This window comes from Lepidochelys kempii, chromosome 9, assembly GCF_965140285.1.
Source record: "Lepidochelys kempii isolate rLepKem1 chromosome 9, rLepKem1.hap1, whole genome shotgun sequence".
Taxonomy (NCBI): domain Eukaryota; kingdom Metazoa; phylum Chordata; order Testudines; family Cheloniidae; genus Lepidochelys; species Lepidochelys kempii.
In genome coordinates this window covers 32,369,351-32,391,958 of record NC_136388.1, presented here as the reverse complement: position 1 = coordinate 32,391,958, position 22,608 = coordinate 32,369,351, and the positions used below count along the sequence as shown (strand labels likewise).

Here is a 22,608-nt window from a genome sequence, read left to right as displayed (position 1 = left end):
ATCTGACATACAACAGTTTTATTACTACACCCCAGAATATTAGTCTTTTTCACAACTACATCACACTGTTGACTCATATTCAATTTGTGATCCACTCTAACACACAGAACGTTTTTAGCACTACTACTACTTAGAGATGTATTTGCCATTTTCTACTTTTGCATTTGATTTTTCCTTCCTAAGTGTAGTATTATGTACTTGTCTTTACTGAATTTCATCTTGTTGAATTCAGACCAATTTGTCACGGTCATTTTGAATTCTAATCCTGTCCCCTGTGCTTGCAATCCCTTCCTGCTTGGTGTCATCTGCAAACTTTAGAAGCATACTTTCGTCTCTGTTATCTAAGTCATTAATGAAAATACTAAATAGTACCAGACCCAGGACTGACCCCGGTGGGACACCACTACATATGTCCTCCCAGTCTGACAACAATCCATTGATAACTACTCTTTGAGTATGGCCTCTCAACCAGTTATGCACCCACCTAATAATAATTTAATCTAGACCGTATTTCCCTAGTTTGCTTATGAGACTGTCATGTGGGACTGTGTCAAAAGCCTTACTAAAATCAAGATACATCATGTCTACTGCTTCCCCCCATCCATTAGGTCAGTAACCCTGTCAAAGAAGAAAATTAGTTTGGTTTGGCATGATTTGTTTTTGAGAAATCCATGATGGCCATTCCTTATAGTCCCATTATCCCCCACGCACTTACAAACAGATGTTCCAATATCTTTCCAGGTATCAAAGTTAGGCTGACTGGTCTACAATTCCCTGGATCCTCTCTGTTCCTCTTTTTAAAGATAGATACTATGTTTCCTGTTCTTCAGTCCTCTGGGACCTCACCTGTCCTCCATGAGTTCTCAAACATAAATGCTAATGGTTCCAAGATTGCTTCAGCTAGTTCCTTAAGTATCCTGGCATGAATTTCATCAAGCCCCGCTAACTTTAATGCATCTAACTTTTCTAAATATTCTTTAACCTGTTCTTCCCCTATTTTGGCTTGCATTTCTTCTCCCTTCAGCATATTCTATAGCAATACTAAGGGCCAGATTCATTCTCCAGTTTCTCTCAGGAAAAATAAAAAAAAACCCAAAACCACACGCACAGAAATGGAACCCAGGCTACAGGCTCCTAATAACAAGAAGTCCACACAGAAGGGTTGTGGCACAAGACACATGAATGCTGCTCTACAGGGGGACTTGTGGCCAACCAGCTTTTTCCCCTACAGGACAGAGCACCCCGAAGATGCACCAATCCAATTTACTCCGTGGGCAGGGTGTGGAATGCCTATTTCCTCCTTCTACCACTCTAGCTCCTGATGCTGCTGCAGCCCTAATGGATACATAGCCTCCCCGCTTCTGAGGTCAAAGCACAATAGACTACTCAGAGGAAATAGTTTCTCTGTGGAGCTGGTGCATCACCTATCAACAGTAACTTTTAAGACTTACTCAAAGCCTGGCTGAATATTTATATTATTCATGCAGTAGAGTGTTAAATACCTATATTGTTTCCTTATATTGAGCCCTTCAAATATACTGTTATGCTGCTTCAATTTTCATTCTTATGAAGAATGTACAGAAAAACATCATCTCACCTCCTGTTGGTCCTCCTGATTGCATCCCAATAAAACATAGACAAGAATGTGTGGAAGAAGGTAGATCGTCACTTTGAAGTCATTCTTCATCATAATACTACAGCAGCTGAAAACTTTGCTGGCAAGATCATGTCGCACCTGTAACAAAAACTGTATTTTTCAGGAAGAGTGGTTTTTGTAGGTAAAACGTATGTGGCTAGCAGAATTGTTGGAAGTCTTAGACAAAGTATAAAAATACAGTTCTTGTTACTGCTGAAGATAAATTATCCCATCCAATTTATTGATACTCTCAGTCCAACGAACCATAGACAGATCATCAGACTTATACAAGCACAAGTGAGGGACTATCGTATGTGGGAGCTATGGATATAGGGAGGGAAATACATCAGCATTGCTACGGTGCTGAATGTTTTCAGGATTGGCACACTAGTATTAGCGTGCCATTGTGGAGTTGTGTCTACAAAGAGTTTCTGGAGAGCAGGACTCTTCACGCAGCCACTAGTAGAACCCCCTCCTCCATCCTACAAAGATGCCAAGGGAAGGGAGATATAGATCTATTCTTCTGTCAGAAAGCAGAAAAAGCCACTGTAGCTGTAGTTAGGGTGGCTCCCTTTTAAAAACAAAGTTTTGTAAGTATCACCTACATATGATGACATGGGTGTGGGTGGTAAAAGAAGGACAACATAGATGGTTTCTATGTGCTGGGATTGTGCAACTACAGGGATACGAAAAAGGTGACAGGCTTCCTTCCCTACATTTCTGAGAAGGAGATTTGAGGTTTATATCTTACCTCAGAAACACTTGAGATATTAGTGCTCCTGGCAACTAATAACGTATTTAACATTTCTAGTTTTCTAAAATCTACAGAGAGGTGTTAAGATCTTGTTAAAGCCAAAAGCTTGAAAGAATCTTAACTATGGTGATGCCAATATGCCTCCACAACAAGTGACAGATCTAGCAACAAAAAAATTCATATTATACATAAGGACTGTGGATGGGGACTTGGGTGTGCCTTGGTGATACAGAAAGTGCTGTAATTAGTGCTAAAATCATGCCTGTAATCAAAAAGGCTAATCCCTCAAAGGGCTAAGTATCCTTAGCCTCTACTAAAACAACAAGGAGTCCTTGTGGCACCTTAGAGGCTAACAAATTTATTTGGGCATAAGCATTCGTGGGCTAAAACCCACTTCATCAGATGCATGGAGTGAAAAATACAGTAAGCAGTATATATATTACAGCACATTGAAAGATGGAAGTTGCCTTACCAAGTGGGGGGTCAGTGCTAACAAGGCCAATTCAATTAAGGTGGAAGCAGCCTATTCTCAACAGTTGACAAGAAGGGGTGAATATCAGAGTAAAAATTACTTTTGTAGTGCTAACGAGGCCAATGCAATCAAGGTGGACGTCGCCCATTCCCAACAGTTGACAAGAAGGTGTGAGTATCAGCAGAAGGAAAATTACTTTTTGTAGTGACCCTCTGCTGATACTCATACCTTCTCGTCAACTGTTGGGAATTGTCGACGTCCACCTTGATTGCATTGGCCTCGTTAGCACTGACCCCCACTTGGTAAGGCAACTCCCATCTTTTCATGTGCTGTAATATATATACACTGCGTACTGTATTTTTCACTCTATGCATCTGATTAAGTGGGTTTTAGCTTATGAAAGCTTATGCCCAAATAAATTTGTTAGTCTCTAAGGTGCCACAAGGACTCCTCATTGTTTCTGTTGATACAGACTAAAACGGCTACCACTCTTATCCTCTACTGATTGCAATGGAAGTTAAGCGCACTAATTATCTCATCTAATTGGGCCTAAGTGAGGTTTTTGCCCATAGCTTTTCCTCATTTCTTTAACAGACAGAATTTGATTAAGACTAAATATACTCCACACACATATTAGTATACTAGCTCACCAGTTATCTTTTCATTCAAATACATAAAGCACACTCATAGCAATTACCTTTGTTATAAGATAACCTGCCCAGGTTGCTGACCATTCTGCAAAATTGTTGCCTAATTTGCTTAAGTAAATTGGCTTCTTCATCTTAGACCAGTTTACAGCCTTCTGGTAACTCTTGTATCTGTAATTTTAAAATCCAAATTTAGTAAACAGGTATTGTTTTCCTATGTGGAAGAAAGGATACAATCCACAAGTAACCAGGAAAGAGAGTTGAAGTTAGCTTCTATGTTTTCATAAGGATCAAAAAATCTCTAGCATACAGTATCTAAAAAGGCTTGAATCCTATTGGAGTCCATACTTGTACTTTAATGAAAAACAGAGATAGGGATGATTTCATAGCAATTTTTAAAATCTCACTTTGGAGGACAAACTGCCAGGCCTGAATGTGTTATCTGTGCACAGAATATTTTCCTTTGTGATTTGCAAGTCACTGAAGGATTTAAATATTCAAGTGAGAGACAAGTCAGCATTATGCAGAAAGAATAGGGCGAGATTTGAGTTTTATACCTATGCACATTGCTTCCAGGGAGGTTAGCAAGAGTGGCATGCACATAAACAAAACCTAATTATTGCTAACTTGGAGAAAGATTTATTTTAAAAGCTGTACTCCAAAGATTTATTTAAATGACACATACCGTGTATTTAAGTGAGGCTCCAGTATTTCCTGAACATGCTCAGGAAACCTCCTCCAAAGCCTGGAGCCTGGACAGTCAGTGTTTGTCTCTCTACAGTCATAGATGGATAGTAATTCCTAAAAATGTATTAACAGAAATACCATCTTTTAGAATGGCAAATTACTCAGAATTCTAGTAGCCATATGGGATTGAGGAGTTAAAAACTCCTACAGTTTCCTGAATCACATACTAAGCCCACCAATATTTTAAGTGAAATATCAGAAAGATCAAATATATAAATATGTTCCTTTAAAATGTTTGTTGAACAGATTCCGCATTTCAGTGTAACAAAGAAAAAACTCAATAATAAAAACAGATGATCTAACAAACATGCTGCCTTACCTGAATAGCATACGCTGCAGAATCTTGAGCACGGACATTATCAGCATAAGCCATGAATGCTCTGGTTAGTTCCATTAATAATCCATGGCCAAAATTTGGATCCTCCACTCCAGCCTCAGTGACAAACAAAAGATCAAATTTATTTAACAGGCTGGCTACTGTCTCAAGAAAGAACTTTAGTCTATTACTTTGGTTTCAAGTTGGGTTTAGATGAGAAAGGAGGCTGATGTTTGATGACATCTGGCCCACAATTCACATTCACTTTCAAAGGGAACTGGGAGGCCTAACTCACTTAGACCCTTTAGAAAATCCGGATCTGAAGGGAAAAAAGCTCTACGCAATACACAGTGAGAGAATAAATTTTTCAGTTTCTGGGGAAATGGATTGAAAATTAGTTGCTGAATTGTCTTCATCTCAAACTGTACACATCACAAGACTACCACAATACTGACAGACTTGCAAGTCTCTATAAAATAGCCTCAGGTTTGGAATAGCAAACATATTCAGGACTGAGGTACTTTGAGAGTTTTGGTGACTATTGCCCACACCATGATTAAATCAAGCCAGTACTATTAGTCCTTCACTTCCATGAGGAGTACATTCACTTTCAATTCATGGTCAAATCCTGAAAGGTGCAGAGCATCTACTGAGCTTTTGCCACACCCAATGATTTCAGCACCTCTTAGGGTTTAGCCCTAAATGAAGTGCTTGAACAATTCCTCACTAATGGAATTAGTTATTACAAAATCACTATAAAATATAGCACAAATCGAAATCTTTACTCATGGAAGTGAGTGACTGACAAAGAAAGTGTCTGCTGTCCATATTTGAGATAATATTTCTGTACAAGTAACTTGCAAAATAGCTGTCTGCATTGTTTAGCTCTAGATAGTGCCAGGAGCTTAATTTTCAGGAAATTTCTCCACCCACAAATTTTATAATGAAGACATTCATATTTAAAAAAAAAAAACCCATACACTCCCTGTCATTCTACTTCCATTAAACCACATTATTGATTTTAATGTTCATCACATTTTCCACTGGTCTCATATTTAGACATAAATTTTACAAAATGGTGCCTAGGGACTGAGCCTCATGACTCCAATTAAGGTTACCCAGAGCTGCACAGCTGTGTCCCTGCATAATACTTTATAAATGCATCCTTCAGAGTTGACATTGCTCTGAAGCATAACAGTTTTCTGACACTCAGAAATGTTTATATGTACAATGAAACACCAGCGTTATGTCACTGATTTGAAAAAGTATCCGAGTTTTGTTTTTAATTGAATTATAAACTGATTTAGTCTCTCAAGAACTCTATTTTAAATGTCTTAACAGAGCATTTTGTGGAACCACCAGGGACGAGTATTGAGATTCACCTACCTTAAGTCAATTAACAGCTTTTAATAAAACTTGATGCTTTCAATTTGTGCCATTCTGCAACATTTCACTACCCAACCAACTATTTAATTCAACACAACATTTCTCTTCTGACTGCAGTTTCAAAAGTTCACAGTATCATATTATAGAAACTCCAATGTAATGCTCCTTACCACAAATGTAAAATTGTTTCCTTGGGTTTCACTTGTTGAAAAGTCCAGTCTACCTGGATCTATGGCTCCCAGCTCACCTAAACATTCTCCACATAGCAGTCGGGCATGAGAGTTTGCATCCTGACAGCCAATTAAAAGTACAGTTACCAACTGGGAGATGACTGGCTCCACAGTTTCACTGTCTGTTGCATATTTTATCAATTTTTCCTAAGAAATTGAAAGAGGAAAAAAAAAGAAAACAGATAATCAATTATAAGTGTGGATATAGCAAAGTTTACCTTATGGGGAAACAACAGTAAAAGATAATCTTTCCTTCATATTTCACCATTCCATAACCCTTTGTCATCTCCTGCCTGTCTTGTTTAATCTATGGCTCAATTCTTGCATCGTCTACGTGCAATGCTTACTCACATCAGAAGTAAATGGTAGTACTCATGTGACTAAGAGACACAGGATCTGTCCCCCAGTTTGTCTCCTACTCATTATCTATAAAGAATTACACACTTCTATGGTACTGTAGAAACAAAAATTTGATTTGTGGGGGCTAGGACATGGCACGAGGCCCAATGCCTTTTTGTAAAGCCTGGCTCCAATTCATTAAACAAAACAGATACTGTCCCACACATTACTTTAAACCTTATTCTTATCTATTTAATTTTGTTAAATAACTTGTTAACCACACAACTGCACATAATTACAGGAATGATTTGTCCTAATGAGAAATAACACAGCCCAATATTCCACCACAAAAGAGAGCTAATCTGACAGCCATTTATTAATGTATCAACACAACAAAAGTCATAACACATAAGGACAACTTACAATCTCTTATCTGGCTTCATAAATTAGAGGAAATGCCTTGATATTACTCATGCCCATCTGTAAATAGTTCTGGCATTAGTGAGTATATATGAAAATACATTCTCTCATCCATCAACCACTTTGTAACTGTACTTGTGCACAATATGGTTGAGTTAGAAAATGCAGCAAAGGGCTGAAGTGTTAAATGCCCTTTTTGCTTAAGTTGCCACCAAAAAGGTTTGTAGTAAACGAATGACAAACATAAAACAGGTAGGATCTGAAGCTAAAATAGGGAAATAACAAGTTAAGAATTACTTAAGGCAGGGGTTCTCAACATTTTTCTTTCTGAGGCCCCCCCTAACATGCTATAAAAACTCCACAGCCCAACTGCGCCACAACTGTCTTTCTGCATATAAAACCAAGGCTGGCATTCAGGGGTAGCAAGCAGGGCAAGGGCTGACTTAAGTTATGGCAGTGGTTTGCACTAGAAAATTAGGTTGTCTTAACTAGATCACTTGGGGCTTGAAAATGCACATCCCAGAGCAGCGTAGTTAAGCTGGCTGAAGTCCCTGTGTAGACAGTGCTAGGTTGATCAACTTAGCTACCACCTCTCAGGGAGGTGGATTGCCTATGCCAACAGGAGAACCCCTCCTGTCAGCCTAGGGAGTGTCTACACTGAAGCACTCTTGTGGCACAGCTGCAGCCGCGCTGTTGTAGCGCTGAAGTATAGACATTCCTTATGCTGATGGGAGGGGTTCTCCTATCACTGTAGTAAATTCACCTCCCCAGAGGGGGTAGCTAGGTTAACGGAAGAAGTCTTCCATCAGTCTAACACTGCTTACATTAGGACATATGTTGGCTTAGCTACATTGCTCAGTGGACATAGCTGAATCCATTAAAGTTTCTAATGTAGATCAGCAATTAGTCAAGTTAGAGGTCTTTAAGTTGGCAGGGGCTGATGAAATACATCCTAGAATACTCAAGGAACAGGTTGAGCCATTAGTGATTATCTTTGAGAATTCATGGAGGACAGGAGAGATCCCAGAAGACTGGAAAAGGGCAAATATCTATAAAAAGGGAGGAAAGGACAACCTATGGAATTACAGACCAGTCAGCTTAACTCTCATACCCAAAAACGGAGAGAATAATCAAACATTCGATTTGTAAGCACCTAGAAGGTAAGGTGATAAGTAACAGCTAACATGAATTTGTCAAGAACAAATCATGTCAAACCAAGCTAATACCGTTTTTTGATAGGGTAACAAGCCTTGTGGACGGAGGAAAGCAGCAGATGTGATATATCTTGACATTAGTAAGGTTTTTGATACTGTCTCACATGACCTTTTCACAAGCAAACTAGGGAAATATAGCCTAGAGAAACCTATTATAAGGTGGGTGCACAACTGGTTGGAAAAATATACTCAGAGTAGTTACCAATTGCTTACAGTCAAGCTGGAAGGGCATATAGAATAGGGTCCCGCAGTGATCCGTCCTGGGTCAAGTTCTATTCAGTATCTTCATAAATGATTTGGATAATGGCATAGAGAGTACATTTAGTTTGTGGACAATACCAAGCTGTTAAGAGTACGCGAGTGCTTTGCAGGACAAAATTAGAATTCAAAATGATCTGGATAAGTCGAATGTTGGACACTACTTGAGCCCTGGACTGACCGTTGACTAGCCAGTCATCTAGATAAGGGTAGACTTACACCCCTAACCTCCTCAGAAAAGCCGTCACTTCCGCCATACATTTTCTGAACACCCGCAGAGCTGCAGACAGGCCGAATGGGAGGACCATCAGTTGGTGGTGTCATGGTTCCCTGCAAATCTGAAGAACTTTCTGTGTCCTTGATAAAGCAATACATGAAAATAAGCATCTCTTAAATCGAGGGCGGCATACCAGTCTCTGGGATCCAGTGAGGGGATAATGGATGCCAACGTGACCATGCGGAACTTTATTTTCTTGAGATAGTTGTTTAGTTGATGCAGGTCTAAAATCAGTCTGAGACCTCCCTTGGCTTTTGGGATTAGGAAATAATGGGATGAGATCCCCTTCCCTCTTACATTCTGCAGAACCTCTTCCATGGCTCTCACATGAAGGAGAGATTAAACCTCCTGGACCAGAAGCTTTTGTGAGAGGGGTTCCTGAGGAGGCATGGGGAGGGAGGCTAAGAAGGAAGGGTAGAAATAAAATGGAGGGTGTATCCACTTCCATCATGCCCAATGGTCCGTGGTGATATGACCACGCACTGAGGAAAAGGAAAAGGCAGTTTGTAAGTAAAGGAGAAACGGGATCTGGCATCACAGAAACTGGAATGGCGTCCCTGAGTGTCCCACTAAAACGCCTACTTAGAACCCCCTGGATGTCTGGGTGGGGCAGGCATTGACGTTGAAGTAGAAGGGGGCGGTGGCCTATGCCTTAAACCCCTGCTTCTCTTTCTCTGCAGATCCTGATGGGCAGCTGGGACAGAGTAGTGGAGGGACTGTTGAGGCCTGTAGTGCTTCCTTGAAGGAGCTAGGGTGTACAAACCAAGGGACTTAAGAGTCACTCTCAAGTCTTTTAGATCATGAAGCTTTACATCAGTCTGTTCTGAAAAAAGTGAAGCTCCTTCGAAAGGCAGGTCCTGAAGTATCTGCTGGACATCCTGCAGGAGTCCTGAGGACTGTACCCATAAACTCCTGCACATGGCAACTGCTGAAACCATGGACCTGGCTGCTGAGTCAGCCGCCTCCAAAGCAGCTTGTAAAGAAGCCTTCATCAGATTTTTTTTCTCATTGACTAGTGAGGAGAACTCTTGCCTAGTCTCTTGTGGAAGTCCTTGAATTTCTGCATAGAGTCCCACATATCAAAATCATACCTGCCCAGCAGCGCCTGCTAGTTTGCAATTCTGAGTTGTAACCCGCCTGGTAGAATAAGCTTTCCTACCAAACAAGTATAATTTCTATGAGTCTTTTGATTTTGGGGTTGCACCCTAACGACTCTGTCTCTCTCTCTTTCATTGGCAGCGGATACCACCAGGGATTGTGGGAGGGAAGGGGGGAAGGGGAAGAGATAAGTGTAAAGAAACTCATAACCCTGGGTGGAAACAAAGTATTTTCATTCAGCCCTTTTTGAAGCGAGGGGGAGGGATGCAGGGATCTGCTGCAAGGTCTTAACAGGGTCCATAATGGCCTCACTGAAAGGCAGGGCTACTTTTGAAGGGCCTGCTGCAGCTATAATGTCAACTAAGCTATGGGAGGATTCTTCCACTACCTCCACCTACATGCCCAGATTTAAGGCCACCCTCTTCAACAACTCTTGGGGAGCTTTATAGTCATCCGAGGGAGGCAACATAACCACTCCTGAGAATTCCTTGTCCAGAGAAGAGGAGGCGGCCAGCATTGGCCATGGAAGCTCTTCCTTTCTTTTTGCATCAGCTAGATTTCGTTGAGCCGTCTCTTGTTGTTCAGTACTGGACTCGGTACCAGAATCCAGATCACATGCTGCTCAATGGGACAATGCCACCTTCTTTCCGAGGCTACCAAATAAAAGCATCTAGAATAAACCTTGGAAACTGGAGGAAAACCCCACAGATTCCAAAAGGGCCAGTGGACCAGTCTAGGTCCCCAGTGAGCTCCTGGCCAACCACTCGATGGTACTCCTGTGCCCGGGACCATAAACAAGTGGAAATGCCTGGAAGAGTGGGAGAGCAGCTCTTTGGATGGAAGGAGTAAAACCCAATCTCCAATTCAGAACATGATGAGTCTCTGTCCGGTGACCACGGTGGTGCTACTCTGACCGGTGCTAGAGTCCAGTGCCATGGTGGAGATGTCCACACTGTGGCAAGCATAACCAGTTTCCTTTTTGATGGTATAGAAGGGCACAGTACCGAACTATGGAAGGATACAGCGGGTTCCCTCCTGTCCACCAGCACCAATAACATCGACTCCTGTATTGTCCGCAATACCAATACTGACAGCTAGAGAAAGTCTCTGGCAGCAGCAAACGCCTCCAGTGTGGTCGGTATTGAGACAGCATTAGTACCTCGCTGTGCTGCAGATGTAGACAGCTCTTCCTGTACCAGATTTGACATTGTCTGCATAGGTGCCAGCATCAACGGTGACAACTTATGTAGTAGAAAAGTGTTTTGGCTGAGATCAAGCTCTACTCTGATCCTCATGCCTGGCAGTCTTTGGTGCCAGGGATCAGCCCTTTCGGCCAGCTGTTTCTTATGCCTTTTTCTAGGCACTGTGGACAGTGATTGGTGCTGGGACTCTGGTACAGTAGGAGGAGCACTCCTTACCAAGGCTTGGTGTCAACTCTGACCGGCCTGACTCCGATGGAGGTCTCAGTGCTGCTGCAATGAGGAGGTATGGCCTCTCAAGCCTTCTTTGTGCAAGGCTTAAAGTCCTTGCAGATTTGGCAATGGTCCTCAATATGAGCTTCTCCCAGGCACTTTAAGCAGCTTGAGTGCAGGTTGCTCAGGGGCACAGTCTTGTGGCAGAAGGCACAATGCTTAAAGCCCAGTGACCAAGGCATGCCTTGGCACCAGGGAATGGACAAGAACTCTGCAAAACCCTGACATTACAGAACTTCACTAAAATGAGCTAAAACTGACTATAACTAACTGTATTCAGAAAGGTTTCAGAGTAACAGCCGTGTTAGTCTGTATTCGCAAAAAGAAAAGGAGTACTTGTGGCACCTTAGAGACTAACCAATTTATTTGAGCATGAGCTTTCGTGAGCTACAGCTCACTTCATCGGACGACGATTAAGTGAGCTGTAGCTCACGAAAGCTCATGCTCAAATAAATTGGTTAGTCTCTAAGGTGCCACAAGTACTCCTTTTCTTTTTGTATTCAGAAAGAGGATGACAACTACCACTGAAAGATCCTTACTTTTACAAGCTAGCAGTTCCAGCGACCGTAACAGGCAGTAAAAAGGAACTGAGAGGTCGTAGGCGCTTTATCCAACACATGGCAGCAAAGGATGGTCGAGCCGTTTCTATGGGTACCACTGAGGGAAAAATTTCTGACGGCTGTGCTCAGGGCATGCACACACCTAGAATGGGGATGCACATGTAAAATCTCTTGAAGAAAATTGGGTTTGTTTAGATGAAGGAGAAGACTGAGGAGTGCGGGGACATGATAACAGTTTTCAAGTATCTAAAAAGCTGTTATAAAAAGAGGAGGATGATAAAATTGTTGTCCTTAACCATTGAGGACAGGACAAGAAGTAATGTGCTAAAATTGCAGGAAGGGGGATTTAGGTTACACATTAGGAAAAGTTTCCCAGCTGTAAGGGTAGTTAAGCACTAGAACAAATTACCTAGGGAATGTTATACCAATAAAATAAAAACCAGCAGGATCTTATTAAAGGGAAAAAGGCAAAATACCACATTTATTGTGAATACAGAAAGAATCATAGTAAGCAGTTAGTTATAGCTATAACATTCCATTCAATCTCATATTTATTCACACATTCATTCATACAAACACACACACACACACACAGGTTCTGCAAGGTTGTTATCATAGTTACCAGCCTTAGAGTTGCTCATGTCAAGCCACTGGCCAGGTGGCCTGGACATGAGGAGGGAGCAGGGCCTTGTCAGATGCTCATCTGATGCTCCTGGAAGTTGGTTTGCAGAATCAGACCCCAAAGTTCTCACTTTTTAGAGTCTATTTTTATAGGAAGAAAAGGAGGACTTGTGGCACCTTAGAGACTAACCAATTTATTAGAGCATAAGCTTTCGTGAGTTACAGCTCACTTCTTCAGATGCATATCGTGGAAACTGCAGCAGGCTTTATATATACACAGAGAATATGAAACAATACCTATTCCCACCCCACTGTCCTGCTGGTAATAGCTTATCTAAAGTGATTTCCAGCACAAATCCAGGTTTTCTCACCCTCACCTTTTATAGGAATTTCTTCCTATCCCAGTCTATGGGAATTGCTTCATCATGCTGCTGCTGAATCAATCAGCAGATAGCACGTTCCTGACGGCTCCGTGCTGCTAGATGTTATCTTGTTCTTTGGTTCTCCCATTCTTGAGGCTGTTGGGTGGATTCTAGTCTGCCCTCCGGGGGTCCTCTGGTTATTTCCACTTGACGCCTTCTTCAGCCGATGGACACTGGATTCTTAGGCTGGCACCTCCCTGATCATTCAGTTATTATCCACACCAAGCATCCATCCACATACATCCTCTATCTCTATTTTAATCACAATTGTTAATACAACAAAAGGGCGGGGAGTCTCTGGGTGCTGTTTCTGTTAGAGTATTGCTTTGAGTCTCTCTCTCTGTGAATTGCTTTGAGAACAGACTCTGTCTTAGAATGTACTAACACAATTAGCAGCTTGCAAGTTTCACACAGAGGGAGAGAAACAGTACTGAAAACCAAGAGACCTCTTAATTAGTAATACCCTGGAATTTAAACTATGCGGAATCAAACTCATTTGTGATTTTAATACAGAACTTCTTTAATATGATCCAACAGGAAGTTGTGGAATCTCTGTCACTGGAGGCTTTTAAAACCATGGTAGACAAACACCTGTCAGGGATGGTCTAGATAATACTTAATCCTGTCTTAGCACAAGGGATGGGCTTGATGACCTATCAAGGCCCCTTTCAGACCTACATTTCTATGGTTCTACAATAAGCTGAGGAGCAGACACCTTCATATTAGATTTTAAGAAAACTTTTTCTTACAGAAAAAATAAAATCTATTTGAGAGTCTGCAATTGATGCTGGTTGATGATGGATCTGTTAATGCAGCCTGCTAAACCAGGAAGTGCTTTAACAGAGAACAAAAAATAGCAGATTACTTTTCCCAGTGACAGTCCCATTACAAAATCCCTCTTCAGTTCTGGATTGACTTATTTCTTGCAATGATGGGCTAGCACCAGAAGAAGAGAATGTGTTTACTTCTGAACTGCTCATTCAGTTCTGATTCAGCAAGGATGCCACACAAAAAGTAGGGTTTGAAAACCCTGTTAAAAGAGAAAGTTAGATGGGAACCTACCACCTTACCCATTCTGAAGTCAAGGGACATCTATATGGGTAAACTGAGAACACAAAGCTACCTCATCTACTTTGCTGCTTATTGTAAGAGAAAACAGCATCCCAAGATAAAGGAAAATGATACTGTTGGTCCAGACAGTATCACAGTTCATCTTTAACTGCATTCATCGTAACAGCTTTTTATACCTGATTTCTATACAAGGTTTCCTTCAGACTGGTCAGTGCGTGGATACGAACATCTACATTCTCATGCTGAATAGCTTTCATGGATAGCTGTAGTGTTGTCTGCAGGTCAGTGCTTTTGGAGGACTCCTGAACAAAAATACACAGCATATAGCACAATGATTAACCACATCAGGAACATGGTTAAAATGCACCTCAAAAACATGAGAAAATACACATCAGCCACCTTTTAAAGTAGAAGTCTCCTAAACACATATCCATAGCCCATAATTTTTTGTTTGCTCACTGTGGGAGGAAAACACATTTAAATTAATTTTGTTCTCATAAAAGGTGTCATATTGACAGAAGGTTTTTAGTTTTATTTTCTTTCAATTTAGAACACTAAAGAGTTCCCATACACAGGCTCTGAGCATCCTGCCAAGAATATAACATTACCAAATGAAATACTATTTATTTTAACCAGCTCACTCCTCCTACCAGTCACTCTTCATACAAGTAGGTCTTCCCCTCTTCCTCCACCCTCCCATCCCCGCCCACCAACACACACACACACACATCTTGTAATGCCTTTCCAAGGCGAGGCAAAAAAAACAGACACTGCAGTGTGCCCTGCAAATAACAAATTTCGGCTATTTTGGATCAAGGGCAAAAAAGCAATGGTTTTCTTTATAGTATTCATCCTTATAAGATGATATATTATAGGGACCAGTTTAGGATTTCATATTCTGAAGTGGTAGTTTTTCTAACAGGATATTTATTGTTAAAAGCTAAGCTGGTAAGGAGTAATGCTTAGGAAGACTATTAAACAAAGCACATAAGATACAGGGAAGTCAAAAGTTAATATTTAGAAATATTAACTCTTACATTACACTCCCAGAGTAGTGTATCAATGAGAATCTGGCTCTATTGTGTGGTACATATTACCAAGTTTTCCTTTATCTGCGGAGGTAGGGAAGTATTATCTCCATTGTATAGCTGGGCAAGTAACTTAACTTCAGTTTCCCCAACATCATACAGAGAATTGTGGCAGAGCTAGGAACTGAATCCAGTAGTCTATTTCTGTTTCCAGTGTCCTGCACTGTCCAAAGGATAATGCTTCATTTCAATTAAGAAATTTACACATGCATATATCTAGATTTTTACCCTATTAACCTGCCATTTTGTGAACACACATTCTCTTCAAAGAGAAGCACAATGGTTGAGATTTTCAAAACAGTAAGGGATTTAGAGACATATTTTCCATTAAATTAAAATTAAGGGAAAATGTGTGGGCTAAATCCCCTAGATTGCTTTGAAAATCTCACCTATAATATATTATCAGTATAACATACAATACTATATTGCCACACCTAGGTTTATATCATGAATTCTTTTGGTACATAAAAATATTAAAGCTGTACCTTTCTATATTCCTGAAGTACTATTTGAATTTCTTTCAGTTCAGGATGGTCAGGCAGAAAATATATTTCATGAAGAAAGTCTTGTACTGCATCTCTAATAATGTTTTTTTTTAAATAAATATTACAAAGATAAAGAAATTAGTACAAATTAGTACAGTGCTCTTTCTCCCTCCCATAATCAACTTGGTCTCTTAAAAAACAATTCTTTCCAACTGCGGGAGCATTTTAGCTCTCCATCCATCACTCAATCCCTCTCGAGGTACATCTGCACTGCAGCTGGGACCATGCTTCTCAGCTCGGGTAGACAGACACACAAGCTCTGCTTAAACTAGTGTGCTAAATATAGCTGTGTAGCCAGCGGTAGCACGGGTGGTGGCTCAGGCTAGCTGTTGAGTATGTACACTAAACAGCTAGGCGGGTATGTATTCAGGCAGCTAGTCTGAGATGCCATCTGTGCTACCCCAGACCACGCTGCTACTTTTAGAAAAATAGCTCAAGCAGAGCTAACGCTTGCCTGTCCACCCAAGTGGGGAAGCACACTCCCAGCTGCAGTGTAGATATACCCTCGGAGAGGTGCAGCTCTCCTCCTCCTCCTGGGAACGGGGAGAAGGGTGAGAATAATCTAGCTTTGTTTTGCTTCCCCTTCTGGGAAAACACACATAAAACATATCTACCCAATATAGCAAACCAATGTTCTCCAACGATTGCTTAACCTATAGTGCTTCCCGCAGCTCCCACTGGCTGGGAACGGCGAACCACAGCCACTGGGAGCTGCGAGCGGCCATGCAAATGTAAACAAAGGGTCTGGTGGCCTACCAGCAGATTACCCTGATGGGCTGCGTACGGCCTGTGGGCCACACGTTGCCCACCACTGTTTTATAGGCAACATTTCAATTTTTTTCTGAAATACATTATGGCTAATTACTAAGACTTGGGTCTATCAAGTTAGAGACCTGGACTCTATTCCCAGTTTGTATGACCTCTCAGTGGGATAGGAGGCCATTCTCAATAACATGGTTGTGAAGGGCACAGAATTATTAATGTGTTTGACTGGAACAAACAAGTCTAGAACTCATGGTCCTTTGGTTCCCAGCCCAGTACATCTTCCCCTTAGTCCAAGGACAGTTTGATGGGGGAAACCAGCACTAACAGGGGTGACCACCATTGTCATAGCATGCCATAGACAAAATGACAGAGGCAAGACAATGGGGCAGTGTATGTGCAGTAGTAATGGAATGATCATTGGCTTTTGGCAGCAAGCCAGGAACAAGCTGTATTAATAAATACACAGGCAGGAAAATGGAAATCTTTCAGCAGTTTGAAACGTGACTTCATGAAAATTTGTTAAGGCTTGGCCAACATAAAGACATCTCACAGGATCACCCCCTGCCAAATTTCAAAGTCTGCTGCAAGTTATGGAGGTGTTGGAACTCTTGAAAAACACCTTTCCACTACAAAAAAATCCTACCATTATTAGACAACTTTAATATAAGTGTTGCTACCACTCCCACTATCATACTTGAGCCACTAAGGCACATGGAAAATATCTCCAGTCACAATACCTGTTCTCAACTATGAGAAAATAAAATATTGCCCCAGTTTCTTTTGGCTGGACATGTATGAGGGGCAACAAAGCTACTATCACATGACTGAGTAGGGAGCCAAGGTAAGCATGATCCAGGCATCGAACAAAACAGTCCCACGATCTAAATGAAAAGGAAAAACAACAACAAAAAATAAATATTCTTTTCTGTATATGGGCATTTTAAATGAATCATGAGATGCAAACACTAAATATTTAAAATAATTTTCGTTTCATGAGCTATAGGTATACACCAGAACACTCATACACAGAATTTGAAATAAGTTGCTTTCTGAATACATTGTCAATTCACCTGCAGCATAACTCTGGAAAGTCATCCTTGTATCTTAAGCCTGTTCTCAGTGTAGTCATCATCTTCACTCTCACTGAACTGATATGTTTGGAACCCATAAGCTTCATTAAAGACATCAAACTGTTTAAGGCCTGAAAATAAGCAAAGCTCTCTTGAACAAAATAGATATTTGATAAATTAATTGTACAGTGAAATAAGAAATTAACTGTTAGATGTTAACTTTTGTCTACAAGTTGCAGCTGAAAGTTTTATACAAGAGTTTAGTTGTTAAATTGTTAATTTAATTAACATTAATTTGAAACTTTATGATCAAAATTAAAACCACACACCATTTTCTTTGAAACCATTAAAGCAACTTCCAAATTCCTATTGTACTTGTATACAATAGTGTCTTGATCAGCTGCAATAGCAAGGCTATTGAGTAAAGGGCTCTTTGACCTGAAGAGATTTTAATCACAATCAACTAGAATAGTATTTCAGTGAGTTGACTGTAAACGAAGGGCAGCCATCATGCAGAGAATTTGTATCTGAATGTGAAATCCAGTCTCATTTTAGTTACTCGGCTAATTATTAAGGACTTTCATTCACCACTATACTGCTTGTCTCATACTCCTATAACAGTTTTATCTTTAAGACTTCAGAACTTCCTTCAAGAACTTTTTGCTGCTCAAATATAGTAGTTGTCACCACCTTGATCATGGTTTTCTCAATGCTAAACACTGTAATTGTTGAGAGAAGATTTACTGCTGTCATCCCTCCTTGCCCAATAGTTTTCTAGGACTTGTGAGGGGGCACACCCTCCCTCTAGTAAGAGAAGGCTAACAAGCTCTTCTGGGCTCAGCCAGCACTAACCAGGCACACCCAGAAAGGTTTGCTCTGCCTGGAGAGAGAAAGCTTAAAAAGGCAAAGCCTGCCACAAGAAGGGATGATGACTAGGAAGAAGACTGCTGTACCTCAGAGACTGCAAGATATAGGGATAGATCAATATAGAAGAAGACAGTCACAGACTTTGCGACTCTTGAGATTGCATGGACCAGGTTTAAAGCAGGAGTGACCCAAAAGAAGGGGCTGGAGGCAGATCCTAACCCTGATTAAAGACGCTATACCTGCAGATAAGCCAAACTCCAAAGGGATGACAAAAAAGACTGCCTAAGAGACTGACCACCTTTGTCTCTTTTTTACTCTGATTACCCCTGTCTCAGGGGAGGGAGAGAGAAAAGAACCTTTTTGTTTGTTTTCTTTGGAGAATCCCCTGTGTGCCACAAACAGGGAAGGACTCTGTAAGCAAACCAAATCGTGGTCTGGTGGGGATTTGGCAGAGGTGGGGGGGGTCCCCACCACAGGACACCAAAAAAGAACTGCAGCTAATGTTTCAAAACCTCCCATCCTCCAGTTTATTAAATTGCTGAGAATTGTACAAAGTACTAAAGGGAAATATTGACATATCAAATTTTCTGGAAGTCCACAATAATTCTGTAATCATGCCATTGTATAAGCATCACAATGAATTCTTCTCTCAAAGAAGAAAATAGTTTCCAACAATAAGAATATGAGCCATAAGCTTTCACCATTAGAGAGTTTACAGTCATTCTTCATGTAGTCTTTCGGGAACAATAACCAGACGACTAGCAAATTTCTATTATAAAAGAATGGGAATATAAATCCTTAAGTAAACATTCATTTTACTTTTTCCCTTTAAAACTTCAAACTTTGGATATGGTCATTCTCCTAAATGGTATAAACAGAACACAACATTTTTATTTTTACATTTCACAATATCCATGTAATCTTTCCATTAAACATTACCTTCTGTAAGCATGTGTAATAAATTCCCTTTCTATAAAAAATGTTCTATTCGGAAAATAATGAATTTTCCCTTCACATTTTAAGAAGCAGGGAAAGAATCTTCCAAGCTCCCCAAATTTCACTCCCACCTCTCTAGAAGTCCTCAGGCTGGAGAATTGTTTAATACTTATATAGTGCTCTTAGTATGCATGGCACTTCAAACAAATAAAAACATTTGATTGCTTTAGAATGTAAGCTCTTCAAGGCAGGAGAGAGAGAAAAGAAATGACAAAGAAAGGGAAGAGAAGGATGAGGATTACAATAAATAAAAAATATTAAACGTGTATGCAGCATGAAAGAAGAAATTTCGGAATAAGCTAGGGCAAGGAAGGATATGCAAATAACTTCAGAGGTAAATCATGAAAATTAGATGAAAGGAGATTTTAAAAGGCAGAGAGTGAAGATGCTTGCCACAAAGAGAGGTCATTCCAGACAAAAAGGGCCATAAAAGATGTGAGTGGAAAGATTCAGTGGAGCAGAGACAGAACGTAGGGCAGGAGAACAGGGAAAAGCAAAGGCTGCGATGTAAGCAGGGGTAGATTTATGCAGCACCTAGAAAGTGAGAACAAGTTTAAACTTGATGTCAAATAAACAGGAAGCCAACAAAGGGATTCAAGGGGTCACAATAAAAAACAAGGTTACTTTAGTGCAGAGGTGGGCAAACTATGACCCGCAGGACCATCCTACCCAACCCCTGAGCTCCTGGCCCAGGATGCTATCCCCCAGCCCCTCCCCCGCAGCCACGCTGCCATGCAGGCAGCGCTCTGGGTGGCGGGGCTGTGCACTCGCGCAGAGCAGCAAGTCTGGCTCTGGCCAGGCAGCGCTGCTCCAGACATGCTGCTCTGAGCAGCACAATAAGGGGGCCGGAGGGTTGGATATGGGGCAGGAGATCCCGGTGGGCAGTCAGGGGGCGGTTGGATAGGGCAGAGGTCTGGGGGGGGGCAGTCAGGGGACCCCTGGACTTGGAAAATAGTGGAGCTGTCAATGGTTATGGTGAAGGAGACAGAGGAAGAGCATATAGCTGCAAAAGCTCAGATGTTTTAGCCCTGTTACATTTGAGAGAGTGGCAGAACATCCAGGAGATATCAGAAAGACAGGAAGAAATGTGAGCCCAGACTAAGGAGGAAACATCTGGGTCCAGAGGAAGATTTGAGAATCATCAGCCTGGAAGCAAGACGAGAGATCATGGGAGAACAAACTTCTAGGAACAAGAGAGAAGGGGAAGAAAAGGAGTCAATATAGATAAGGTGGAAGGAGTGTTCAACTAAGTTAAGAGGCAAATCAAGCAAGGACACAGCCATATAATGAAAGATGAGAGTATCTTAACAAGAACTCTACAGCAGGGGTCGGCAACTTTGAGAAGTGGTATGCCAAGTCTTCATTTATTTACTGTAATTTAAGGTTTCGCATGCCAGGAATACATTTTACATTTACAGGGGCCAGTGGATGGAACCCCAGACTGATAGCAGGCTTAGCGGGGCCAGCAGCCAGGACCCCACCTGGCAGGGGCTGGCGGCCGGAACCCCAGACCGGCAGCAGAGGGAACCCAAGAATGGCAGCGGGCTGAGTCGCCGTCCCCCGCCGGTCAGGGGTCCCGGCCGCCGTCCCCCGCCGGTCAGGGGTCCCGGCCGCCGTCCCCCGCCGGTCAGGGGTCCCGGCCGCCGTCCCCCGCCGGTCAGGGGTCCCGGCCGCCGTCCCCCGCCGGTCAGGGGTCCCGGCCGCCGTCCCCCGCCGGTCAGGGGTCCCGGCCGCCGTCCCCCGCCGGTCAGGGGTCCCGGCCGCCGTCCCCCGCCGGTCAGGGGTCCCGGCCGCCGTCCCCCGCCGGTCAGGGGTCCCGGCCGCCGTCCCCCGCCGGTCAGGGGTCCCGGCCGCCGTCCCCGGTCAACCCGCTGCCGGCCCAGGGTTCCATCCATCCAAGCCGGCAGTGGGCTGAGCGGGGCCAGTGGCTGGGACTCCGCCTGGCAGCAGAGTGCCACTAAAAATCAGCTCACATGCTGCCTTTGGCACGTGTGCCACAGGTTGCCGACCCCTGCTCTACAGTATCAAAAGCAGGAAAGAGATGCAAAGGTGACCTTTAGATTTGGCAAGGCAGAGGTTATTTCATGTCAACTGGAAGCAGCTCCACAGAAATAGTCAGCATCACTCATCGGCCAGAAAGGGCTGCTTAAAAGAGAACCTGGCACATTTCTCATGGCTAAAAGGTATTGCCTCAGAATTGCAGAATTTTCAGTTTTTGCCATGAGCTTAATACCAATTTCAAAGCACCAACTTAATCCCTGCAAGGCAGCCTACTGTGTTGGCCATCACGTTGCCTGAAAACACCGCATACTTGTCCTTGTTTAACTGTTCAAACTGATGTTCACTCACCATTTTCTTATCTTCAATGCCAACACTGGAGCTCAGTAACTGCATGTTAAAGAAGGCCAAGATACCCAGCAATTTAGGTTGCAGATAATCAGCCTAAAATATTTAAAAATAAACTTTTACCAATAAAACATTCTGTAATATTTAGAGATTAAATATTAAATTGAGACAATTTATCCATTATAGTTCCTTGTTTAAGTAAGTTTCACAGCATATTAATAATTTTTGAATGGCATGTCAGGTTTCACATTTTGCCTGACTGAATAAAGTGAATGGAAAGACATTTCACTGTAAGCACATCTTTATGGTAAAGTAAAAAGGGAATCTATTGAGATGACTTAACACACATCCCAAAGGGCATACAAAGATTATCCAGTATATATATTATTTCCTTTGAGAAAGACGTGTACAGAAATATCACTGGCTGCACAGACGCCGTTCTATTACTTCAATTATATGGAAGTTTCTTCAACAAGTTGTGCTTTTTTATACTTATTTGTGTGTCTTGTCTCCACATTACAGAAGTTCTATTTAATGTAGGGTACTGAAATATTAAAATTTCTTCAGGTTTTTATATACTATAAATTTTTGAGAGGTGCTCAAAATGTACTACATTTCCCTTCCCCTTCCTCACAGTGGAGAGATTGCTGAATTAAAAACAGATGTAACTTATTTCTCCTTACCATTAGCTCAGGTGATGTTATGTCTCTGGGTCCCTGATACAGATCATCATTTGATGCAAATGAAGCCAATATTGACAAACCATTGAAGACCTGCTGATAGTGCTCTCCTATACGTAGCAATAATTCATTATGCAATCCCTGGTAGTCTTGTCTCAACAAGCTGCCCAGTTCTATTTCTGTTTCATTCTATAAATCAATACCAATGGCAGAGAAAAAACAATTTTTTTTATACTCATAATATACAATACAAGGTAGATTGAGCTTATGGAAAGAACCTTTGAATCCAATAGTTCTAAGAAAAAAAACTT

The 22,608-nt window shown here is 41.7% G+C and overlaps 1 protein-coding gene across 3 annotated transcripts in view; it reads right to left on the bottom strand.

The window, feature by feature from the left end:
- The window catches only part of ATR (ATR checkpoint kinase), an 82,017-nt gene that overhangs the window by 36,946 nt on the left and 22,463 nt on the right, over positions 1-22,608 (bottom strand). For 2 of the 3 annotated variants that reach the window (XM_073359783.1, XM_073359785.1), the window contains exons 16-26: positions 22,301-22,486; positions 21,621-21,713; positions 17,409-17,539; positions 17,076-17,219; positions 15,514-15,607; positions 14,117-14,242; positions 6,129-6,335; positions 4,576-4,689; positions 4,195-4,310; positions 3,560-3,680; positions 1,598-1,735 (exon numbers count right to left, since the gene is read on the bottom strand). In XM_073359783.1, coding sequence (XP_073215884.1) covers positions 1,598-1,735; positions 3,560-3,680; positions 4,195-4,310; positions 4,576-4,689; positions 6,129-6,335; positions 14,117-14,242; positions 15,514-15,607; positions 17,076-17,219; positions 17,409-17,539; positions 21,621-21,713; positions 22,301-22,486 — 1,470 coding nt within the window. The remainder of the gene's footprint in view (positions 1-1,597; positions 1,736-3,559; positions 3,681-4,194; positions 4,311-4,575; positions 4,690-6,128; positions 6,336-14,116; positions 14,243-15,513; positions 15,608-17,075; positions 17,220-17,408; positions 17,540-21,620; positions 21,714-22,300; positions 22,487-22,608) is intronic. The other variant, XM_073359784.1, reaches the window with a different exon arrangement.